This window comes from Pseudophryne corroboree, chromosome 7 (genome assembly GCF_028390025.1).
Source record: "Pseudophryne corroboree isolate aPseCor3 chromosome 7, aPseCor3.hap2, whole genome shotgun sequence".
NCBI classification, from domain to species: Eukaryota; Metazoa; Chordata; class Amphibia; order Anura; family Myobatrachidae; genus Pseudophryne; species Pseudophryne corroboree.
This window is the reverse complement of record NC_086450.1, coordinates 485746016-485769495: the sequence shown is the minus strand read 5'-3', so window position 1 is coordinate 485769495 and position 23480 is coordinate 485746016. Positions and strand designations below refer to the sequence as shown.

The following is a 23480-nucleotide window of genomic DNA, read 5'->3' as shown; positions in this document are numbered from 1 at the left end:
AATAGTTCTGTCCCCAGATTAGCTATACGATTGGCATGCTGCCAATAGTTATCTGTAGAAAGAAATTACAAGAACAGCACTCTGCAATACAGTACAATGTACTATATGGGACAGCACTGACAGCAGAGTCTGGAAATGCTGACCAACATTGTACTTTTATATAATTGTCAGTACAAATTTCATTATTGCTCATCAGTGGTGATACAGCATTATGTGTAAATATAAAGAGATCAATTAGTATCAAGAAGGATAGTGGTATAGCGAATATTGGTGGTCATTCCGAGTTGTTCGCTCGGTAAACTTCTTCGCATCGCAGCGATTTTCCGCTTAGTGCGCATGCGCAATGTCCGCACTGCGACTGCGCCAAGTAAATTTGCTATGCAGTTAGGTATTTTAATCACGTTTTTTTCTTCGTTCTGGCGATCGTAATATGATTGACAGGAAGTGGGTGTTTCTGGGCGGAAACTGGCCGTTTTATGGGCGTGTGGGAAAAAACGCTACCGTTTCTGGGAAAAACGCGGGAGTGGCTGGAGAAACGGAGGAGTGTCTGGGCGAACGCTGGGTGTGTTTGTGACGACAAACCAGGAACGACAAGCACTAAACTGATCGCAGATGCCGAGTAAGTCTGGAGCTACTCAGAAACTGCTAAGAGGTGTGTAATCGCAATTTTGAGAATCTTTCGTTCACAATTTTAAGAAGCTAAGATTCACTCCCAGTAGGCAGCGGCTTAGCGTGTGCAATGCTGCTAAAAGCATCTTGCGAGCGAACAACTCGGAATGAGGGCCATTGTGGGAACATCGGATTATGTAGTCAGGGTCGGATTGGGAACAAAAAGCGGCCCTGGAAAAATTTGTACTAGTGGCCCCACATGGACAGCACCAGAGGTGTAAGGTCTAGCTATGGGCCATGGCACCCTCCCCCCAAGACTTTCCAGATAGTGGGCATGTCCAGCATCAAGGGGGAAGTTAAAAAGAAATAAAATTAAATATTATGAGCACATTATATGATACACCTTCAGAATTTAGGAAACTATATCATTCTGTAGAAATATATATTTTCTTGCTTATTACACCAACCGTATCCCAATCACTATTCACTCAATCTTATATGTCAGCCAAGCAGGCAGACAGAGCATACACTAGATCATCTGCAATCACAGGCTAAGTGGCAGTAATTTTTATATATGCAAATTTTTTGCATTTTATTCATTATGTCTATAAAAAGGACCACATGTCCTCAAACAAAACAGGCCCTACAGGTGCTCCGGCCCACCGGGAATCTTCCCTGTAAACCCTATGACCAATCCGCCTCTGGATGTAGTCACAATTTTGACAGGCAAGGAGCTAATTGGGACATATTGAGTTTATCCAGTCTACCCTATCAGATCTAACGTCTAATAACATACATATTACAGTACACTTAAGGAGCCCATATCATATTAAATTGATTGACAGAATTGTGGTTCACTTAGGTGGAACTTTTGTTTCTCTGATAAGCACGCATATTCATAATCGAGGTCATTGTACACAATAATTGAAGTATTTTATATAGAGACATTGCACAGCATAGTGGGTGTAGTGTGTGGTTTTTTAATAATCACAGGTTGCACTTTGTCTTTCACTTGTCCTTTCATTTATTTTAATATTTCACAGTTACAGGCTTTTTAAGTATATGAAATAAAAGTTATATTTTAAATGTAAAATAATTTGTATTAGTGCGCCATCTAAGACCAATCTTTTCTTCCAAAACCTACCTTTGTTGCCAGAGTGTAAGGCCTACAGTATGTGTACCAATTTTTGAGTACATTGCTCCAGCAATTCCGGTGTTATGCTGTCTCCTGATATACACTGTGTTGCTAAAAAAAAAAAGGGATATTGTTTCCCCCAGCACCCTGAATGATAACAGTAAGCAGATATAAATCCCACACAATATTAGAATTTAGAGATCTCGGTTACATATATTTGCGCAAATGTTTGAATAAGCCCCAAAGCCACATCAAGGCGTCTCTGTATATTTTGGGACCCTAGCGCTATATCTAGGTGCACGGTGTGGCACCCCAAAACACCAGCATAAGCCAGAAAGCCCAGGGCAGCATACCAGTGAAAAAACTATAGTGTTAATAAATTGGTGTTAGGAAGCCGAAGCTATGAGGAAGGTGATAAAAAAATGAAATGTAATTAAAATAGAGAAATAGTGTTAAAATATTAATAAGTGAAAAGTGTTAATAGAATGTAAAGGTATGCTACCCTAAAGCCATCCAGCTCAGCCAGTCCAGAGGCACCACACCTCACACCTCCATTACCCCAATCTGATGGTTAACCAGCAAGGAGGCACATGATAATGGCTACAATATGTCTAAGCAAAGAGCTACTTACCTTGGAGCAACTCCATAATGCTCCCTGTGGCATGTCAGGGCCTGCACCTCCTCCTAATGCAGGAACCTCTCTGCCTCTAACAACAGACATATATAATGGTAGATGCTCAATATTCTGTGCTGCTGTCTCCCCCCCTAGGGGTGCTAGGGATTTCTAATTGTTTAAGTTGCCTCCGTCGCGTTTTAATACGCTCGCATGTAAAATTTCACGATCTTCACTTGTAAACTGTGGATTTGTATAGAAAGACAGAAGGACAGAATGACAAATTTTCATTTTTATATATTAGATATATATGGCTAAAACACCAGTTTTTTTGGGTTAACTGCAAATATTATGAATCCCCCGAATGTAAGAAGGAGAGACCGTAGCAGAAATCTCCGATACCTGATGCAAGCTCTCCATTGCTGCCCACAGCTGCATCCCCCATAGGTTTCTATGGGGAATGCGATGCTGTACGATTTATACAATATCCAGACTGCGATGCCTTCCTGATATTGGTCCCCCGCAGCCTATAGGCGATAGATCGCACTAGTAGCCGGCAGAGGGTTCCCCTCCCAGGAAGTGGCTGCTGTGCTTGTGCGGTCTCAGCTGAGCCCCGTCAGCCCTCACAGCACATCGCAGGGATGGGATCATTTTGGAGCAATGTGTTGTCTGCTCAGGGCTTACTACAGGTCTAGCATTGCTGTGTCTGTGTATGGTGCAGAGAGCTATAGTGACCTCACCACACCAACGTAGCTCCTGTCTATTGTCCAGGTCACACTGACTCCGCTCACCGGCACCTCCCAGCTGCCGCCTCAGTACCATTCACTAGGGATGACCATCGGTGGGTTATCATCGATGGGGTACCATTGATGGATAACCTCAGTGGTGTGAAACCATCTGTAAGGGAACCATCGATGGTATCACTCAGAGATGGTCAACCCTGCTTTAGTGTTCAATGAGCTGCAGGCCCATCAGAGTCTGGGGCGGGGCTTTGTGGGTGTTGGGGGCGGAGCTAGGCTCGGTTTCCTTACACCTTGGAAGAAAACTAAAATCATTAGGTAGCTCTGTATCATCGATCCTTACTGACTTAGGCCCCAAATGTGGAAACGACCCCATATTGCCTCAGTTATTAGGGAATACCCAGGGCCGGTGCAAGGTTTCTCGGCACCCTAGGCAAGACTTCAGCCTCCCCCCACCCCCCACCATCACACCTATCAGCCACCACAGGAATAAATAAAACACGTTGGCATCCACAGGAAAAAATAATAACAAACACAATGACCCCTTTCAGGAAAAAAATAAAAAAACACATTGGCTTCTACAGGGTAAAAGAAACACACATTTGCCCTGACAGGAAAAACCAAAACACAATGCTCCCCAGTACATAACTTGCATTTAGCCCTTTATTATTGTCAGAACAGCAAATGAATGTGCTCCTGCTAAGTACAAAGGGAAAACGTGATGGCTTCTCCAACATATGTGCAAGGCCCTATCTTAGTATCAAAATTATTATTATTATTATTATTTACTTATATAGTGCCACTAATTTGTACACAGAACATCAGAATTCATATCTCTCCCTGTTCCACTGGAATGGGAGTGATACTCTCTAAAATGCAAACACACACAGACAAATCCACATAACCTGACCATACGTTTTTGGAGTGTAGGAGGAAACAGGAATACCCAGAGGAAACCCATAGAAACATAAATAAAAAAGAACATGCAAACTCTACACAGAGAGGCTATGACCAGGAATTGAACTCATGACCTGAGTGCTGTGAGGCAGTAATGCTTACCCTATGCTACTGTTCCGCCAATTGGTTTATAACGTATCAAAAATGTTGCAGACTGTATAGAGAATACACCCTACAGCAGTTTGGGAAAGGGATCCTGACGCTTAGGATGCCGGTAGTCAGAAGAATGACAGCAGCATCCTGATGCTTATAGGTGGTCATTCCGAGTTGATCGCTCGCTAGCAGTTTTTAGCAGCCGTGCAAATGCTAAGCCGCCTCCCACTGGGAGTGTACTTTAGCTTAGCAGAAGTGCGAACGAAAGGATCGCAGAGTGGCAGCAAAAATAAATTGTGCAGTTTCAGACCTACTCAGCGCTTGCGATCACTTCAGACCATTCAGTTCCGGATTTGACGTCACAAACACGCCCTGCGTTCTCCCAGCCACGCCTGCGTTTTTCCTGGCACGCCTGCGTTTTTTCGAACACTCCCTGGAAACGGTCAGTTGACACCCAGAAATGCCCACTTCATGTCAATCACTCTGAGGCCGCCATTGCGACTGAAAAGCAACGCCAGACCTTGTGTGAAACTACATCGGCCGTTGTGAAAGTACTTTGCGCATACGCATGTGCAGAAGTGACGTTTTTTCACTTAATTGCAGCGCAGCGAACATTTTAATCTAGTGATCAACTCGGAATGACCCCCATAATCCCAACCCCTCGTTGGAAAGTATGCTAACCCCCTTCCCTCCCCTACCTGCAGCCTAACCCTCCCTTCCTGCAGTCTAACTCTAATTCCCCCCCTGCAACCTAACCCTACCCTGGTGCCTAACCCTAACCCCCTCCCCCCACAGCCTAACTGTAACCCTCCCTGGCATACTTACATTCAGTATGCTGACTCTTGGGATTTCGGCATCGGGATTCTGAGCGTTGTTGGGCAGCTTATTTTTAGTGTGTGCAGTTAGATTTCAGTACTAATAAATGGCAAAAAACACGACAAACTGACAAATACATTTTCTGAGCAGCAGGTACGGATGTCAGGTTCAGCCATACACTATATATCTTGTGATATACTATGTTGGTTCATTGACAGTTTTTATGTTGCAAATATAGGTGAAATGTGGCACCCCCAGCCAATGTGGAACTGCAAGTCCCAGCATATCCTGCCAAAAAAAGAAGCAGGGCATACTGGACAATGTAGTTTCACACCAGCTACAGCTGACACATGGAAAAAAAACTCCACTACCCACTTGCAAGGAGAAGTAACCATCAGACGGAGAAGCAATCAGTCGGCATCCGTCACAGCCTATAGACTTACAGGTCCTCCGTAGGTCTGTAGGACAAAGTAAAAAAAAAGTCTGCAGTAGTATCACATGCTGGTGCTGGTCCCACAGTGACAGGTGGATCAGGCTGCAGATGCATAAACCGCTGGTCCACTTTCTGTAGATGAGGCGGACCAGGACATAAATGCCGGAGCGGCCTGGGGCATATGTGACATTCTGTCCCCCCAGTGCAGCCCGCCTGTTGCTCGGGGGGGGGGGGGGGGGGGGGGAGGCTCAGGGCTCGGTGCTGCCACTGAATCTGCCTATACTCTCAGCAACTGCAGGCCTTTTGTGATACAGTATGTGTGCATGGAACTTCTTTAACTGGGTGTACTACGGTATGACAGTGCTCAGGATCCCAGCGCCCAGCATACCGTCGCTGGGATCCTGACCGCTGGTATATCGGCAGCAGGATGAGCACAAAAGAGCCCCTCGCGGGCACGGTGGCGCTTGTTATTCTCCCTACAGGGGGATCGGGGACACCCCAAGAGGGAAAATAGTTGTCGGTATGCCGGCTGTCGATATTCCGGCGTCGGTATGCTGAGCGCTGGGATCCCGAGAGCTGGCATATCAAATGCCACACCTTTAACAGAGTGTGAGCTATAGCATTACAGGTACTGGATGTTTCCGAGTGAGCCCTGTAACACAGTGACATTCATACTGAGACACACACACACACTGACACTCATACTGGGACGGACACACAGTGGCACTCATACTGAGACACACAGTGACACTCACACTGAGACACACACACACTGACACTCATACTGAGGCAGAGGCACACACACTCATACTGAGACACACACACACTGACACTTATACTGAGATAGAGGCACATGTACACTCATACTGAGAAAAACAATGACATTCAGGGGCGGATCCAGAACAAAATGACAGGGGGGGCACCATGACAGAGGAAATGAGGGGGAGGTACTTTAGAGCACACATAAGACGCACGTGCTCCAGAAAAGTGGGTTTGGCCTTGCAACAATAGGTGTGGCTTCAGAGAATGCCATATTCATGAGGCAGTAGGTGACGCCACAGAATGTGACATCGGGAGATTGTTTGTGTGACATAGTGGATGACGGGGAGAGATAGTGGGTGACAGGGAGAGGCAGGAGGGAGAAGTGATGGGGTGAAATAGTGAGAGAAAGAAAGGCAGTGGGTGACAGGGAGAATGTGACGGGGAGAGGCAGTGGGTGATGTCAGGTAGAGATTAAAAGGCAATGGGTGACAGGAGAGAAAAGTGATGGGGAGAGATAGTGGGAGACAGGCAGTGGGTGACAGGGAGAATGTGATGGGGAGAGGCAGACAGGAGGGAGAAGTGATGGGGAGAAATAGTGGTAGACAGGCAGTGGGTGACAGGGAGAATGTGATGGGGAGAGGCAGTGGGTGACAGGGAGAATGTGACGGGGAGAGACAGTGGGTGATGTCAGGTAGAGAGTAAAAGGCGATGGGTGATAGGAGAAAAAAGTGATGGGGAGAGATAGTTGGAGACAGAAAGGCAGTAGGTGACAGGCAGTGGGATCTATATAGGGGACACCGGTCTAGATGGGAAGAGGGTAGAGAGATGGTGGTGGGAGGGGGAAAGACTAGGCTATAGAAGGGGGTACACTGGGCTGAATGAGGGGATGTTCCTGGCTGAGGGGCAGTGAGATGGGGGCAGGGGGCTGGGAGAGGGGAGGCACTAGGCAGGCAGGGTGGTAAATACTGGGATAAGGAAGTTAGTGAGATGGTGGGGGACACTGGGCTGGATTGGGGGCCCCAGAGCACTATGAATGGGGAGGCACTTGGCAGGATGGGAAAGGGGCAGTGAAAGGGGTAACACTGGGCTGGTGAGGAGGGATCAGTATGTCTAGACTCATTGGGGGGTTCTAGATGGGAGAGCAGTGAGATGGGAACAGTGGGCTGGTTGGGGAGGGAAGAGGAAACATTGGGCTGGCAGGATGGGAGATACTGGGGCTGGGGGCAGTAATGGTGGGGGCAACAGGCTGCAGAAGGGGGCAGACACTGAGAGAGCACTGGCCTGCTGCTGTTTCTGTCTGGCCCTGCACATGCGAGTGCAGCACCGTACACTCACTCAGTAGCCCTTCCCGTGTCCCTGCACCCTACCTGCTGCCTCGGTCCCCAGCTCAGCTCAGTCACCCCTGCACTGCCAACTCTGTGCAGGGATCTGTCTCCTGGTGGCGGGTCCGGCTGGCTCCATCAGGCGGCAGCTTGCTCCATCTAACAGGCGGCGGCATTGACGGCTCTCACTTCCCCGCAATCAGCGTTCCGCGGAGCCCCTCCTCCCCCGTGTACTAGTGCAGCCAGGGAGAGGGTGACACTAAAGTCCGGATTAAGGCCAGCCCGCGAATCAGAATGCAGGAGGCGGAGCTGGGCTGTTCGTTCCTAGGTAAGCTGCTACAGGAAGGAGGGACTGACAGCAGGTGGCCTCATTGTGCAGTGCAGCATAAAAAAAAAACACCTCCTAAATGACAGGGGGGGGGGGGCATGTGCCTTGGTGCCCCCCCCCTGAATCCGCGTATGATGACACTGATACTGAGTCAGAGGCACACACACACTCAAACACACACACTGATACTGAGACACACACTCATACTGAGACACATACTGATACTGAGACACACACACACACACACTGATACTGAGACACACACTCATACTGAGACACATACTGATACTGAGACACACACACACACACACACTGATACTGAGACACACACTCATACTGAGACACATACTGATACTGAGACACACACACACTGATACTGAGACACACACTCATACTGAGACACATACTGATACTGAGACACACACACACACACTGATACTGAGACACACACTCATACTGAGACACATACTGATACTGAGACACACACACACTGATACTGAGACACACACTCATACTGAGACACATACTGATACTGAGACACACACACACACACTGATACTGAGACACACACTCATACTGAGACACATACTGATACTGAGACACACACACACACACACTGATACTGAGACACACACTGATACTGAGACACACACTGATACTGAGACACACACTCATACTGAGACACATACTGATACTGAGACACACACACACACTGATACTGAGACACACACTCATACTGAGACACATACTGATACTGAGACACACACACACACACACACACACACACACTGATACTGAGACACACACTCATACTGAGACACATACTGATACTGAGACACACACACACACACTGATACTGAGACACACACTCATACTGAGACACATACTGATACTGAGACACACACACACACACACACACACACACACACACACACACACTGATACTGAGACACACACTGATACTGAGACACACACTCATACTGAGACACATACTGATACTGAGACACACACACACACTGATACTGAGACACACACTCATACTGAGACACACACTGATACTGAGACACACACACACACACACTAGTTACCTCCAGCTTATATCACAGGAGCAGGTCTGAAAGAGCAGGCAGCAAAGCCATTGACAGGCCGCCGAAGACCTAGTATACTCGGGGGCGTGGCCTAATCACGGAGTTGTTGCCACGCCCCTTTTATGATTTAAAAAAAAAAAGCCCCATCAAGCAGCAGGATATGGAGCCGCCCGGCAGATGGGGGACATGGTACTGGCCGAGGGGGAAACCAGCTCTCTGCTCCCACTGCATAGTTGTGCGGGGGTAAATGAAAGAACTCCGGGTGGTGCATATTGTCTAGCTGCCTGTCAGTCAGCTTAGCATTGTTGCAGGACTACCCACACTCGCTGCTATGTGTCTCCATACCGCCCATGGCGAAGGGGGGGGAGAGCGGGTTGGCGGCTAACCGCCAAAACGACCAGGGCTCCTGACAGCCTCAGAATACCGCCCCTCAGGTCCTGGCGCCCATAGGCAGCTGCCTAAAGCTGCCTAATGGAAGCGCCGGCCCTGGGAATACCTGTGTAAATAACACAGTGACACACTGAGGGCAGAGGAACCACATGTTTCTATGGTTTATAGCAACTAAATAAATGTCATCTTGAGAATATAGGGGGACATTTACTAAGCAGTGATAAAAGGGGAGAAGTGAGCCAGTGGAGAAGTTGCCCATGGTAACCAATCAGCTGCTCTGTATATTTTTATAGTATGCAAATTATAAATGTTATGTCAATGCTGATTGGTTGCCATGGGCAACTTCTCCACTGTCTCACTTCTCCACTTTTATCACTGCTTAGTACATTGTCCCCCATAGTTTCAAAAGAGAAAAAAAATCTTTTTTTGCAACATGCCAGGATACACGTGGGGTTTGCCACAAATATGATACGTGCCTGCTGTAAAGAGGTGGAAACAATATCACACTAATAATATGGGGGGTCATTTCGACCCGTTCACACGCAGCCGTTCTTCGCTGCAGTGCAAATGGGTTGGAACTGCATATGCGCGGCACCCGCAATGCGCACGTGCGTCATTGCCCGGCAACGACAAGAAGAAAGAATACAGTGATTGCTAGCGCGATCGCAAGAAGATTGACAGCAGGGAGGCTTTCCGTGGCGGATACTCACCATTTTCCAGGGGTGGAGATCTGAACGCAGGCGTGTCCAGGCGTTTGGAGGGCGGTTGTCTGACGTCAATTCCAGGACGTTCATCGCTGGATCCATCGCACCGGGTAAGTAACTGTAGGGCTGGTCTTGTTTTGCACAAAACGTTTTTAGCATAGCAGGGCTGCACAAGCGATCGCAGCCCTGCTATGCAGAAATACACTCCCCCATAGGCGGCGTCTAGTTGATCGCACGAGCAGCAAAAAGTTGCTACGTGCGATCAACTCGGAATGACCCCCATGGTGTCTAACTAATAGATACAGTACATTGATACAACTCAAGAGGATTAATGTGTAGGAGAACATAATAGAAATACATATTTACACAGATCTTACAGGAAAAACAGCCTTTATTATAAACAAAAAGATTCACATAGAGAAACATTGACCGGAGTTTTGTAGATTTAATATCACACGTTATTTTCATATCACACTACGTTTTAATATTTCACCAGTCCTTGAAATAATTTTATTGCATACTTAATAAAGAATAGTAATTTTATCACATTATTGTGGTTCCAGTGCATCCAGAAAACATGCTGCTTTTGCTTTTTCTTGTTCCTTTGTAAATCTGCTGATTAGACTGGATACTGTACAAGCACAAAACTAGATGCCCCCAGCCCCGCTTCCAGCTCACCAGAGGGGCTCCTCCAATAATACATAGCCTATACACATATAGTTATATGCCTGTACATTATATTATAAATCACTGCACAATAGTAACTGAATATAAAGGAATCTCAACATGTACAACCACGTATGTGTATATACTGTAGATAGATATATATGGTATGTCCCACACTCTCACCCAACACAGGCAGCAGCTGGGGTGCCAATTCAAAGACCGACCCGTTCATGGAGCTGGACCCATAGTACAGTGCAGTAGTTCTCCACCTGAGTGGAAAAAGATGGCACTCTCCAGACTTATATTATCAGTTCAAACACCATAAGTGGTTTATTATAAAAATATATAAATGGTTCCCACGCAGGGTGTCATACAAAGTTCACAGCAAGAAAATTGGAAAGGGCTCACCAACGTTTCAGTCCTAAAATCGGACCTTTCTCAAGGTAATAGCCAGTCACTTCAACCATCACAGTCAGCAGCAACAAAAATGGTCAGTACTAAGTAGGAACCTACCTTGTACTGAACATTTTTGTTGCTGCTGACTGTGATGGTTGAAGTGACTAGCTATTACCTTGAGAAAGGTCCGATTTTAGGACTGAAACGTTGGTGAGCCCTTTCCAATTTTCTTGCTGTGAACTTTATATGACACCCTGCGTGGGAACCATTTATATATTTTTATAATAAACCACTTATGGTGTTTGAACTGATAATATAAGTCTGGAGAGTGCTATCTTTTTCCACTCAGGTGGAGAACTACTGCACTGTACTGTAGATAGATAGATAGATAGATAGATAGATAGATAGATAGATAGATATTATTAGACTTTACCTCAGAAATGACACATATATTTTATTTATTTTAGGATTGACCCTTTCCTAGGGCTACATATATAAACAAGGATCAGGCCCATAACTTTGGACTACAATTACCAGTAGGAGGAGACATCATCCCAATACAGCCAATAGGAGCAAGCGTAGCACTGACTGCTGACAGACAGATATTGCAGCCAATCACAGCTGTCAGTGAGTCAGAGGTGGAGAATTCCCACATAGATGTATATGTATATATTTATAATGACAGTCTCTAAGGCTGGGTACACACCTCAGCGACATGTCTGCCGACACACCATCACACCGACAGAGCAGCCAATAAGGTTAGCTACAGTATACTGACTGACCAATTGGCCGTTAGACATGTCGGTGGTGACATCACAGCTGGGTGGGTGATCTGTCTGTCAGTGTATACCCAGCATAACACACCAACATGGGAACACACCCACACACTGGTCACATGGTTACACAGGGGGAGGGGCTCAGCTGTAGCTCAACCCAATACATCATTCTATTGACTGAATGTTCCCCCAATAATATACCCCTCCCCGTGATGTCACCAGTCTCTGGGCAGATTCTTTATGGTAATTTCTCCCAGCTCCTGACTCCCCCACATATAGTTATATACCCGGCACCTACCCATAATGCAGCATGGAGGGGCTCAGTGAGGGCGTCAGTGTAGGTGTGTAAGTGTCTGATGGGGTCACACAGAGAATAAAAGGACAGCTGTCCTGCCTCATAATCCAGATACACCCTCACTCTGTCACAGGGGATATTGTCAGGTAACTGGATCTCTGTACTGTCATGTGTCACTGAGGACTGATTATTATTCCACCCACACACACACCAGGACTTGTTATTACATCCAATAACTGACTCCAATCCTCTCCTGTCTATACTGGGGTAACACATCCCCACCTTCCACATCACTGACTTACTGACATCCACCTCCCAGTAATGTCGCCCTGAGGAGAATCCCCTGCTGCTTATTACCTGATGCCACTCAAATCTCTCTGGTGTTACTGGGTGATTCTGGTTTATCTGGGACCTGGATGCAGTATTCCTGTCACCTGATATCTGTATAGTATCACCAGCTGTGGTTACATCCAGTAATAGGGCTGTAGCCTCCTGCACATAGATCCCTGTATTTATACCTGTTATTATATCAGATAATGTGTGTAATGTCTCTGAGATGGGACCCACATCCAGATCTCCTGCACCATGGACCTGGTTATCATGACTCTCTGTGTCCTCAGTGTCACACAAGTCCCCTGTGTCTGGTTCCTGTAAGACAGTCACTGGATCAGACATGTTACACAGCTCCTCAATGTGACGCATCTTCCCGGACAGCTCCTCCTTCTTTATTTCCAGCTGCTGGATCAGATCAGAGACTGAGAGTGAAACGCGCTGTTCCTGTCTGGAGATCTCACTCAGGACTCTCTTCTCCAGGTCTTCCAGCTGTCTCCTGATGTCTCTAAACAGGGCAGTGACTGTCTCTATTACACCAGCTGCTTTTCCCTGATCTTCTCTCCTGCACTCCTGCAGACTCTGGACTCTTTTCTCAGCCTCCACTTTCTTTGTTGTCAGTTTCGGCAGAACATTCCTCAGCTTCTCTTTCTTCTTCTCAGAGGCCTCATCCAGCATCTCCACAAGGTGTCCCCGATGTTCTCCATCCAGCCTGCAGGACACACAGATACAGGCAGCATCCTCTGGGCAATAATACTTGTAGATCTCCTTATGGATGGAGCATTTCTTGTTCCCCAGGGCAGTGGTGGGATCACATAAGACGTGCTCTGGTGACTTGCTGTGTACTCTCAGGTGTTTATCACACAGAGAATCCTCACACATTAGACAGGATTTAGCAGCAGGTACAGGAGAGTCCACACAGTAAGTGCAGAGGATCCCAGTCTCCTCCTGATCTGGCCGAGTAGACAGAAAACTCTCCACTATGTTACACAGCGTTATGTTCCTCTGCAGTGCAGGACGCTCCTGACACTCTGCTCTGCAGTCAGGACATGTAAAAGCTCCAGCCCCCTCCTGTGTATCCAGCATACGATCTATACAGACCCGGCAGAAGTTGTGGCCACATCTAAGGGTTATAGGATCTGTATAAATGCTCAGGCAGATGGAACAGTCCAGCTCCTGTCTCAGATCAGCAGACGCCATCGCTGCAGCAGGAGAGAGAAATGAAAGTGAAAGTCTCTGACACTCAGATATCAGTGGGGTCACATTCTGCTCACGGTTGAGGCTAGATCCAAGTGGCCTAAGGGACCTTTTCCATCAGGGGGAGGGGCCATGACACAAGGGGGAGGAGCTAGGCCACTGGGACAGTTGCTCTACTATCCATGTCACCAACTATTATCTTTAGTAATTAGGTGGCGAGCGAAGCAAGCCACCCAGCCCGAAGTGTGGCGAGCTAAGCGAGCCGGCGAGGGTACTTTTCGGGTACCCTGTTCGGACGTAGCAACTCCCCCTGGTGATGTAGCTCCTCCCCTAGGTATGTCAGAAGGTCCCTTCTCCCACTCCGATATAGAATCAACCTTATGCACACAGGGCGAGGCTGAGCTGTCACTCACATTATAGCTACAGGCTCAGTTACACTAAGGGTCACAGATAACACATAAAGGGACATCATGCAGGAAATGTACTTATATAGAAAACAATAAAGTCATTTACTAAGACAAAAATTATTTCTTCTGTACAATTACAGGGATTTACACTTGAAAATACAGTTATTTATCTTGTTATATTCTGTAATTATAACATATTGCTAAAGGCACAAATACATCTATCAGTGAGATGTATTATTCTTATTATCCTTTATTTATATGGCGCCACAAGGGATCCGCAGCACCCATTACACAGTACATAATGAAATGAGCAAACAAGAAAACAGCACTTACAGTACAAAACAATATAGGACAGGTATAGAAAACCCGGGGTTAGGTGCCATCAAAGGGAGTATGGAGTATATTTTGAGAATCTTTCGTTCACAATTTTAAGAAGCTAAGATTCACTCCCAGTAGGCAGCGGCTTAGCGTGTGCAATGCTGCTAAAAGCATCTTGCAAGCGAACAACTCGGAATGAGGGCCATTGTGGGAACATCGGATTATGTAGTCAGGGTCGGATTGGGAACAAAAAGCGGCCCTGGAAAAATTTGTACTAGTGGCCCCACATGGACAGCACCAGAGGTGTAAGGTCTAGCTATGGGCCATGGCACCCTCCCCCCAAGACTTTCCAGATAGTGGGCATGTCCAGCATCAAGGGGGAAGTTAAAAAGAAATAAAATTAAATATTATGAGCACATTATATGATACACCTTCAGAATTTAGGAAACTATATCATTCTGTAGAAATATATATTTTCTTGCTTATTACACCAACCGTATCCCAATCACTATTCACTCAATCTTATATGTCAGCCAAGCAGGCAGACAGAGCATACACTAGATCATCTGCAATCACAGGCTAAGTGGCAGTAATTTTTATATATGCAAATTTTTTGCATTTTATTCATTATGTCTATAAAAAGGACCACATGTCCTCAAACAAAACAGGCCCTACAGGTGCTCCGGCCCACCGGGAATCTTCCCTGTAAACCCTATGACCAATCCGCCTCTGGATGTAGTCACAATTTTGACAGGCAAGGAGCTAATTGGGACATATTGAGTTTATCCAGTCTACCCTATCAGATCTAACGTCTAATAACATACATATTACAGTACACTTAAGGAGCCCATATCATATTAAATTGATTGACAGAATTGTGGTTCACTTAGGTGGAACTTTTGTTTCTCTGATAAGCACGCATATTCATAATCGAGGTCATTGTACACAATAATTGAAGTATTTTATATAGAGACATTGCACAGCATAGTGGGTGTAGTGTGTGGTTTTTTAATAATCACAGGTTGCACTTTGTCTTTCACTTGTCCTTTCATTTATTTTAATATTTCACAGTTACAGGCTTTTTAAGTATATGAAATAAAAGTTATATTTTAAATGTAAAATAATTTGTATTAGTGCGCCATCTAAGACCAATCTTTTCTTCCAAAACCTACCTTTGTTGCCAGAGTGTAAGGCCTACAGTATGTGTACCAATTTTTGAGTACATTGCTCCAGCAATTCCGGTGTTATGCTGTCTCCTGATATACACTGTGTTGCTAAAAAAAAAAAGGGATATTGTTTCCCCCAGCACCCTGAATGATAACAGTAAGCAGATATAAATCCCACACAATATTAGAATTTAGAGATCTCGGTTACATATATTTGCGCAAATGTTTGAATAAGCCCCAAAGCCACATCAAGGCGTCTCTGTATATTTTGGGACCCTAGCGCTATATCTAGGTGCACGGTGTGGCACCCCAAAACACCAGCATAAGCCAGAAAGCCCAGGGCAGCATACCAGTGAAAAAACTATAGTGTTAATAAATGGGCAACTTCTCCACTGTCTCACTTCTCCACTTTTATCACTGCTTAGTACATTGTCCCCCATAGTTTCAAAAGAGAAAAAAAATCTTTTTTTGCAACATGCCAGGATACACGTGGGGTTTGCCACAAATATGATACGTGCCTGCTGTAAAGAGGTGGAAACAATATCACACTAATAATATGGGGGGTCATTTCGACCCGTTCACACGCAGCCGTTCTTCGCTGCAGTGCAAATGGGTTGGAACTGCATATGCGCGGCACCCGCAATGCGCACGTGCGTCATTGCCCGGCAACGACAAGAAGAAAGAATACAGTGATTGCTAGCGCGATCGCAAGAAGATTGACAGCAGGGAGGCTTTCCGTGGCGGATACTCACCATTTTCCAGGGGTGGAGATCTGAACGCAGGCGTGTCCAGGCGCTTGGAGGGCGGTTGTCTGACGTCAATTCCAGGACGTTCATCGCTGGATCCATCGCACCGGGTAAGTAACTGTAGGGCTGGTCTTGTTTTGCACAAAACGTTTTTAGCATAGCAGGGCTGCACAAGCGATCGCAGCCCTGCTATGCAGAAATACACTCCCCCATAGGCGGCGTCTAGTTGATCGCACGAGCAGCAAAAAGTTGCTACGTGCGATCAACTCGGAATGACCCCCATGGTGTCTAACTAATAGATACAGTACATTGATACAACTCAAGAGGATTAATGTGTAGGAGAACATAATAGAAATACATATTTACACAGATCTTACAGGAAAAACAGCCTTTATTATAAACAAAAAGATTCACATAGAGAAACATTGACCGGAGTTTTGTAGATTTAATATCACACGTTATTTTCATATCACACTACGTTTTAATATTTCACCAGTCCTTGAAATAATTTTATTGCATACTTAATAAAGAATAGTAATTTTATCACATTATTGTGGTTCCAGTGCATCCAGAAAACATGCTGCTTTTGCTTTTTCTTGTTCCTTTGTAAATCTGCTGATTAGACTGGATACTGTACAAGCACAAAACTAGATGCCCCCAGCCCCGCTTCCAGCTCACCAGAGGGGCTCCTCCAATAATACATAGCCTATACACATATAGTTATATGCCTGTACATTATATTATAAATCACTGCACAATAGTAACTGAATATAAAGGAATCTCAACATGTACAACCACGTATGTGTATATACTGTAGATAGATATATATGGTATGTCCCACACTCTCACCCAACACAGGCAGCAGCTGGGGTGCCAATTCAAAGACCGACCCGTTCATGGAGCTGGACCCATAGTACAGTGCAGTAGTTCTCCACCTGAGTGGAAAAAGATGGCACTCTCCAGACTTATATTATCAGTTCAAACACCATAAGTGGTTTATTATAAAAATATATAAATGGTTCCCACGCAGGGTGTCATACAAAGTTCACAGCAAGAAAATTGGAAAGGGCTCACCAACGTTTCAGTCCTAAAATCGGACCTTTCTCAAGGTAATAGCCAGTCACTTCAACCATCACAGTCAGCAGCAACAAAAATGGTCAGTACTAAGTAGGAACCTACCTTGTACTGACCATTTTTGTTGCTGCTGACTGTGATGGTTGAAGTGACTAGCTATTACCTTGAGAAAGGTCCGATTTTAGGACTGAAACGTTGGTGAGCCCTTTCCAATTTTCTTGCTGTGAACTTTATATGACACCCTGCGTGGGAACCATTTATATATTTTTATAATAAACCACTTATGGTGTTTGAACTGATAATATAAGTCTGGAGAGTGCTATCTTTTTCCACTCAGGTGGAGAACTACTGCACTGTACTGTAGATAGATAGATAGATAGATAGATAGATAGATAGATAGATAGATAGATAGATAGATAGATATTATTAGACTTTACCTCAGAAATGACACATATATTTTATTTATTTTAGGATTGACCCTTTCCTAGGGCTACATATATAAACAAGGATCAGGCCCATAACTTTGGACTACAATTACCAGTAGGAGGAGACATCATCCCAATACAGCCAATAGGAGCAAGCGTAGCACTGACTGCTGACAGACAGATATTGCAGCCAATCACAGCTGTCAGTGAGTCAGAGGTGGAGAATTCCCACATAGATGTATATGTATATATTTATAATGACAGTCTCTAAGGCTGGGTACACACCTCAGCGACATGTCTGCCGACACACCATCACACCGACAGAGCAGCCAATAAGGTTAGCTACAGTATACTGACTGACCAATTGGCCGTTAGACATGTCGGTGGTGACATCACAGCTGGGTGGGTGATCTGTCTGTCAGTGTATACCCAGCATAACACACCAACATGGGAACACACCCACACACTGGTCACATGGTTACACAGGGGGAGGGGCTCAGCTGTAGCTCAACCCAATACATCATTCTATTGACTGAATGTTCCCCCAATAATATACCCCTCCCCGTGATGTCACCAGTCTCTGGGCAGATTCTTTATGGTAATTTCTCCCAGCTCCTGACTCCCCCACATATAGTTATATACCCGGCACCTACCCATAATGCAGCATGGAGGGGCTCAGTGAGGGCGTCAGTGTAGGTGTGTAAGTGTCTGATGGGGTCACACAGAGAATAAAAGGACAGCTGTCCTGCCTCATAATCCAGATACACCCTCACTCTGTCACAGGGGATATTGTCAGGTAACTGGATCTCTGTACTGTCATGTGTCACTGAGGACTGATTATTATTCCACCCACACACACACCAGGACTTGTTATTACATCCAATAACTGACTCCAATCCTCTCCTGTCTATACTGGGGTAACACATCCCCACCTTCCACATCACTGACTTACTGACATCCACCTCCCAGTAATGTCGCCCTGAGGAGAATCCCCTGCTGCTTATTACCTGATGCCACTCAAATCTCTCTGGTGTTACTGGGTGATTCTGGTTTATCTGGGACCTGGATGCAGTATTCCTGTCACCTGATATCTGTATAGTATCACCAGCTGTGGTTACATCCAGTAATAGGGCTGTAGCCTCCTGCACATAGATCCCTGTATTTATACCTGTTATTATATCAGATAATGTGTGTAATGTCTCTGAGATGGGACCCACATCCAGATCTCCTGCACCATGGACCTGGTTATCATGACTCTCTGTGTCCTCAGTGTCACACAAGTCCCCTGTGTCTGGTTCCTGTAAGACAGTCACTGGATCAGACATGTTACACAGCTCCTCAATGTGACGCATCTTCCCGGACAGCTCCTCCTTCTTTATTTCCAGCTGCTGGATCAGATCAGAGACTGAGAGTGAAACGCGCTGTTCCTGTCTGGAGATCTCACTCAGGACTCTCTTCTCCAGGTCTTCCAGCTGTCTCCTGATGTCTCTAAACAGGGCAGTGACTGTCTCTATTACACCAGCTGCTTTTCCCTGATCTTCTCTCCTGCACTCCTGCAGACTCTGGACTCTTTTCTCAGCCTCCACTTTCTTTGTTGTCAGTTTCGGCAGAACATTCCTCAGCTTCTCTTTCTTCTTCTCAGAGGCCTCATCCAGCATCTCCACAAGGTGTCCCCGATGTTCTCCATCCAGCCTGCAGGACACACAGATACAGGCAGCATCCTCTGGGCAATAATACTTGTAGATCTCCTTATGGATGGAGCATTTCTTGTTCCCCAGGGCAGTGGTGGGATCACATAAGACGTGCTCTGGTGACTTGCTGTGTACTCTCAGGTGTTTATCACACAGAGAATCCTCACACATTAGACAGGATTTAGCAGCAGGTACAGGAGAGTCCACACAGTAAGTGCAGAGGATCCCAGTCTCCTCCTGATCTGGCCGAGTAGACAGAAAACTCTCCACTATGTTACACAGCGTTATGTTCCTCTGCAGTGCAGGACGCTCCTGACACTCTGCTCTGCAGTCAGGACATGTAAAAGCTCCAGCCCCCTCCTGTGTATCCAGCATACGATCTATACAGACCCGGCAGAAGTTGTGGCCACATCTAAGGGTTATAGGATCTGTATAAATGCTCAGGCAGATGGAACAGTCCAGCTCCTGTCTCAGATCAGCAGACGCCATCGCTGCAGCAGGAGAGAGAAATGAAAGTGAAAGTCTCTGACACTCAGATATCAGTGGGGTCACATTCTGCTCACGGTTGAGGCTAGATCCAAGTGGCCTAAGGGACCTTTTCCATCAGGGGGAGGGGCCATGACACAAGGGGGAGGAGCTAGGCCACTGGGACAGTTGCTCTACTATCCATGTCACCAACTATTATCTTTAGTAATTAGGTGGCGAGCGAAGCAAGCCACCCAGCCCGAAGTGTGGCGAGCTAAGCGAGCCGGCGAGGGTACTTTTCGGGTACCCTGTTCGGACGTAGCAACTCCCCCTGGTGATGTAGCTCCTCCCCTAGGTATGTCAGAAGGTCCCTTCTCCCACTCCGATATAGAATCAACCTTATGCACACAGGGCGAGGCTGAGCTGTCACTCACATTATAGCTACAGGCTCAGTTACACTAAGGGTCACAGATAACACATAAAGGGACATCATGCAGGAAATGTACTTATATAGAAAACAATAAAGTCATTTACTAAGACAAAAATTATTTCTTCTGTACAATTACAGGGATTTACACTTGAAAATACAGTTATTTATCTTGTTATATTCTGTAATTATAACATATTGCTAAAGGCACAAATACATCTATCAGTGAGATGTATTATTCTTATTATCCTTTATTTATATGGCGCCACAAGGGATCCGCAGCACCCATTACACAGTACATAATGAAATGAGCAAACAAGAAAACAGCACTTACAGTACAAAACAATATAGGACAGGTATAGAAAACCCGGGGTTAGGTGCCATCAAAGGGAGTATGGAGTATAAGATAGTGTAAGTAAGAGAAGGAAAGGCACATGAGGAAAGAAGTCCCTGTTCTTGTGAGCTTACATTCTAAAAGGTGAGTGGCTAACAGCTTAGAGAGGGACAAAGGGCCTAATTCAGTCCTGATCAGCTGATTATTGAATGACTGCACATGCGTACAGATCGTAATGTGCAGGCGTGAGGCCAAACTGCAAAGAAATCCTGCATTTTTATAAATCGCTAGATGAACGCAGGCTGATTGACAGGAAGCGGACGTATGGTGATGGTAATTGTAGTAGTAGAGAAAGACCACCTTTCTGTCAAAGTGACAGGTACCACGCCCCTTTCTCCTGGGGCACGCCCCCTTTAATAGTAAATTATAATGTTTGACATCACTTTTATATAAAATTTAATATAAAATTTATAGAGTTTGATATTAAAATAGATAATGGCTTTGAAAAGAGTTTCACGTAACACCAGTCGCAGAATACAACATAAATCTGTATCACAAAACAGATTGTGATTAAAAATTTCACTATTTTGACTTTACCACCCTGTACCCCTCTGTTAACAAAACCTTGCACTGGTTTAAAAAGCATACCGATTTTAATGACCGTGTCCATTTTCTGAGATGCACGGAAGCATCACACCTGGTACTGATATAAAAAGCGTAGTGATTTTAATGGCCATGCATGATTAATGATGACAGCACAAATTTCAAAATTACATTCTCACACGTTAATTTTTGCAAACATATGTAGAAACAGCGTATTTGGTTTTAAATTGAAGAATATTTAAAAACTTAACTGTATATTACAACCTATATATCGTTGCATACATGACATATGTTACTGTGTGTTAAATAGCACTGAAAAGTTTATCTTTATTGTGGCCGAGCGCTGAACTTTGATTGCAAGCAGACATGACTAGACTTGTCGGTATTACAGCGTGACATGTCCAGACCTGTATATTAACGAAAAAAGATTTACACCAAATACCACATATTACTGTGTATTAAACCGTTTATATCGATGCATACAGACCACATATTACAGTGTATTACAACATGTATAACGATGCAAGCATACCACATATTACTGTGTATTAAACCGTTTATATCGCTGCCTAACATAGATTACTGTATATTACAGAGTGTATAGCACTGTATACAGACCACATATTACAGTGTATTACAGAGTGTATAGCACTGTATACAGACCACATATTACAGTGTATTACAACGTGTATAACGATGCAATCATACTACATATTACTGTGTATTAAACCATTTATATAGCTGCATACAAGCCATATGTTACTGTGTATTAAACAGTGTGTATATCGCTCCATACAGACCATATATTACTGTGTGTTACAGAGTGTATAGCACTGTATGCAGACCACATATTACTGGGTATTACAACGTGTATAACGCTGCAAGCATACCACATATTACTGTGTATTACAGAGTGTATAGCACTGTATACAGACCACATATTACTGGGTATTACAACGTGTATAATGCTGCAAGCATACCACATATTACTGTGTATTACAATGTGTATAATGCTGCAAGCATACCACATATTACTGTGTATTAAACCATTTATATAGCTGAGCACCATATATTACTGTATATTACATTGTGACATATCCAGACCTCATACAGCTTGAGGACTGAGGGTTCACCCCCCCCCCCCATGTTTTAATGATGATCTAAGAACTAATGACCACAATGAGCCATGAGGTACTACATGCCTCTGTGGCATAACTAGTTAACTAATTAATGGATGAATTGGAAATGATCTAGGAACTAATGACCACAATGAGCCATGAGGCACTACAGGGCTCTGTGGCATAACTAGTTAACAAATTGATGGGCGAATATTAGAATTCTGCCTTTCCATTATTTAGGAACTAATGACCTCAATGAGCCATGAGGCACTACATGCCTCTTTGGCACAACTAGTTAGCAAATTGATGGGCGGCCGAATATTAATTTCTGTTTATAACAATTAAAACATATCATTTAGAGGGTTACATACCTTTTGGTAAATTGGGCTGAACAGGGCCTGTTTAGTGAATACATACCAAAATGCTTACACAACCAGTGAAGCAAAACTTTTTGGTCAACTGGGTTCGAACAGGGTTATCCCTGCTTAGTAAATACATACCAAGATGTTTACACAAAAAATGATGCAAAACTTCTGCAGGGCATAAATATATATATATATATATATATATATATATATCCACGTATATAGGGTCCCTGGCACTCCGGACTTACGTTCACCGGTGCCTTCCCTGCAGAGCAGCATCTGTGTATATATCCTTTGTGTGGGCGGCACTCAGAGACTTGCAAACAGCGTTTAAAGTGCAAAAAAAGCCCCCACTGGGCCAATTTATTGGTAACGTTTCGGGGTGTAGTTCCCCTTCCTCAGACACACATATACTTGCCCCTGAGAATCCTCGAGCTGTCATTGAGCTACACATACCAGCATGCCCTGCAACAGTTTTGTTACATTGTTGATGTAAGCATTTTGCTATATCAATGTGTTTCAGTGTGGCTTATTGAGGTCATTAGTTCCTAGATAATGGATAGGCAGAATTCTAATATTCGACCATCAATTTGTTAACTAGTTATGCCACAGAGGCATGTGGTGCCTCATGGCTCATTGTGGTCATTAGTTCCTAGATCATCTTTAAAACATGGGGAGGTGAACCTTCAGT

General features: G+C 44.9%; 3 protein-coding genes across 7 annotated transcripts in view; all 3 read right to left on the bottom strand.

Moving 5' to 3' along the window:
* Positions 1-23480, bottom strand: part of LOC134945669 (E3 ubiquitin/ISG15 ligase TRIM25-like) — a 201522-nt gene that overhangs the window by 17316 nt on the left and 160726 nt on the right. The gene's annotated exons all lie outside the window — the stretch shown is intronic.
* Positions 11420-13829, bottom strand: LOC134945668 (E3 ubiquitin/ISG15 ligase TRIM25-like). Its single transcript, XM_063935108.1, has one exon. The coding sequence runs from the start codon at positions 13651-13653 to the stop codon at positions 12067-12069; it is 1587 nt and encodes a 528-aa protein (XP_063791178.1). The 5' UTR covers positions 13654-13829; the 3' UTR covers positions 11420-12066.
* Positions 17700-23480, bottom strand: part of LOC134945666 (E3 ubiquitin/ISG15 ligase TRIM25-like) — a 43349-nt gene continuing 37568 nt past the window's right edge. For all 5 annotated transcript variants that reach the window (XM_063935104.1, XM_063935106.1, XM_063935103.1 and 2 more), the window contains one exon: positions 17700-19968. In XM_063935104.1, the coding sequence (XP_063791174.1) occupies positions 18380-19968 (1589 nt within the window). In that variant the 3' untranslated portion in view covers positions 17700-18379. The remainder of the gene's footprint in view (positions 19969-23480) is intronic.

What these genes read in the sequence shown, in the direction of transcription:
- LOC134945668 (XM_063935108.1), bottom strand. Translation starts at nt 13,653, where the DNA reads ATGGCGTCTGCTGATCTGAGACAGGAGCTGGACTGTTCCATCTGCCTG.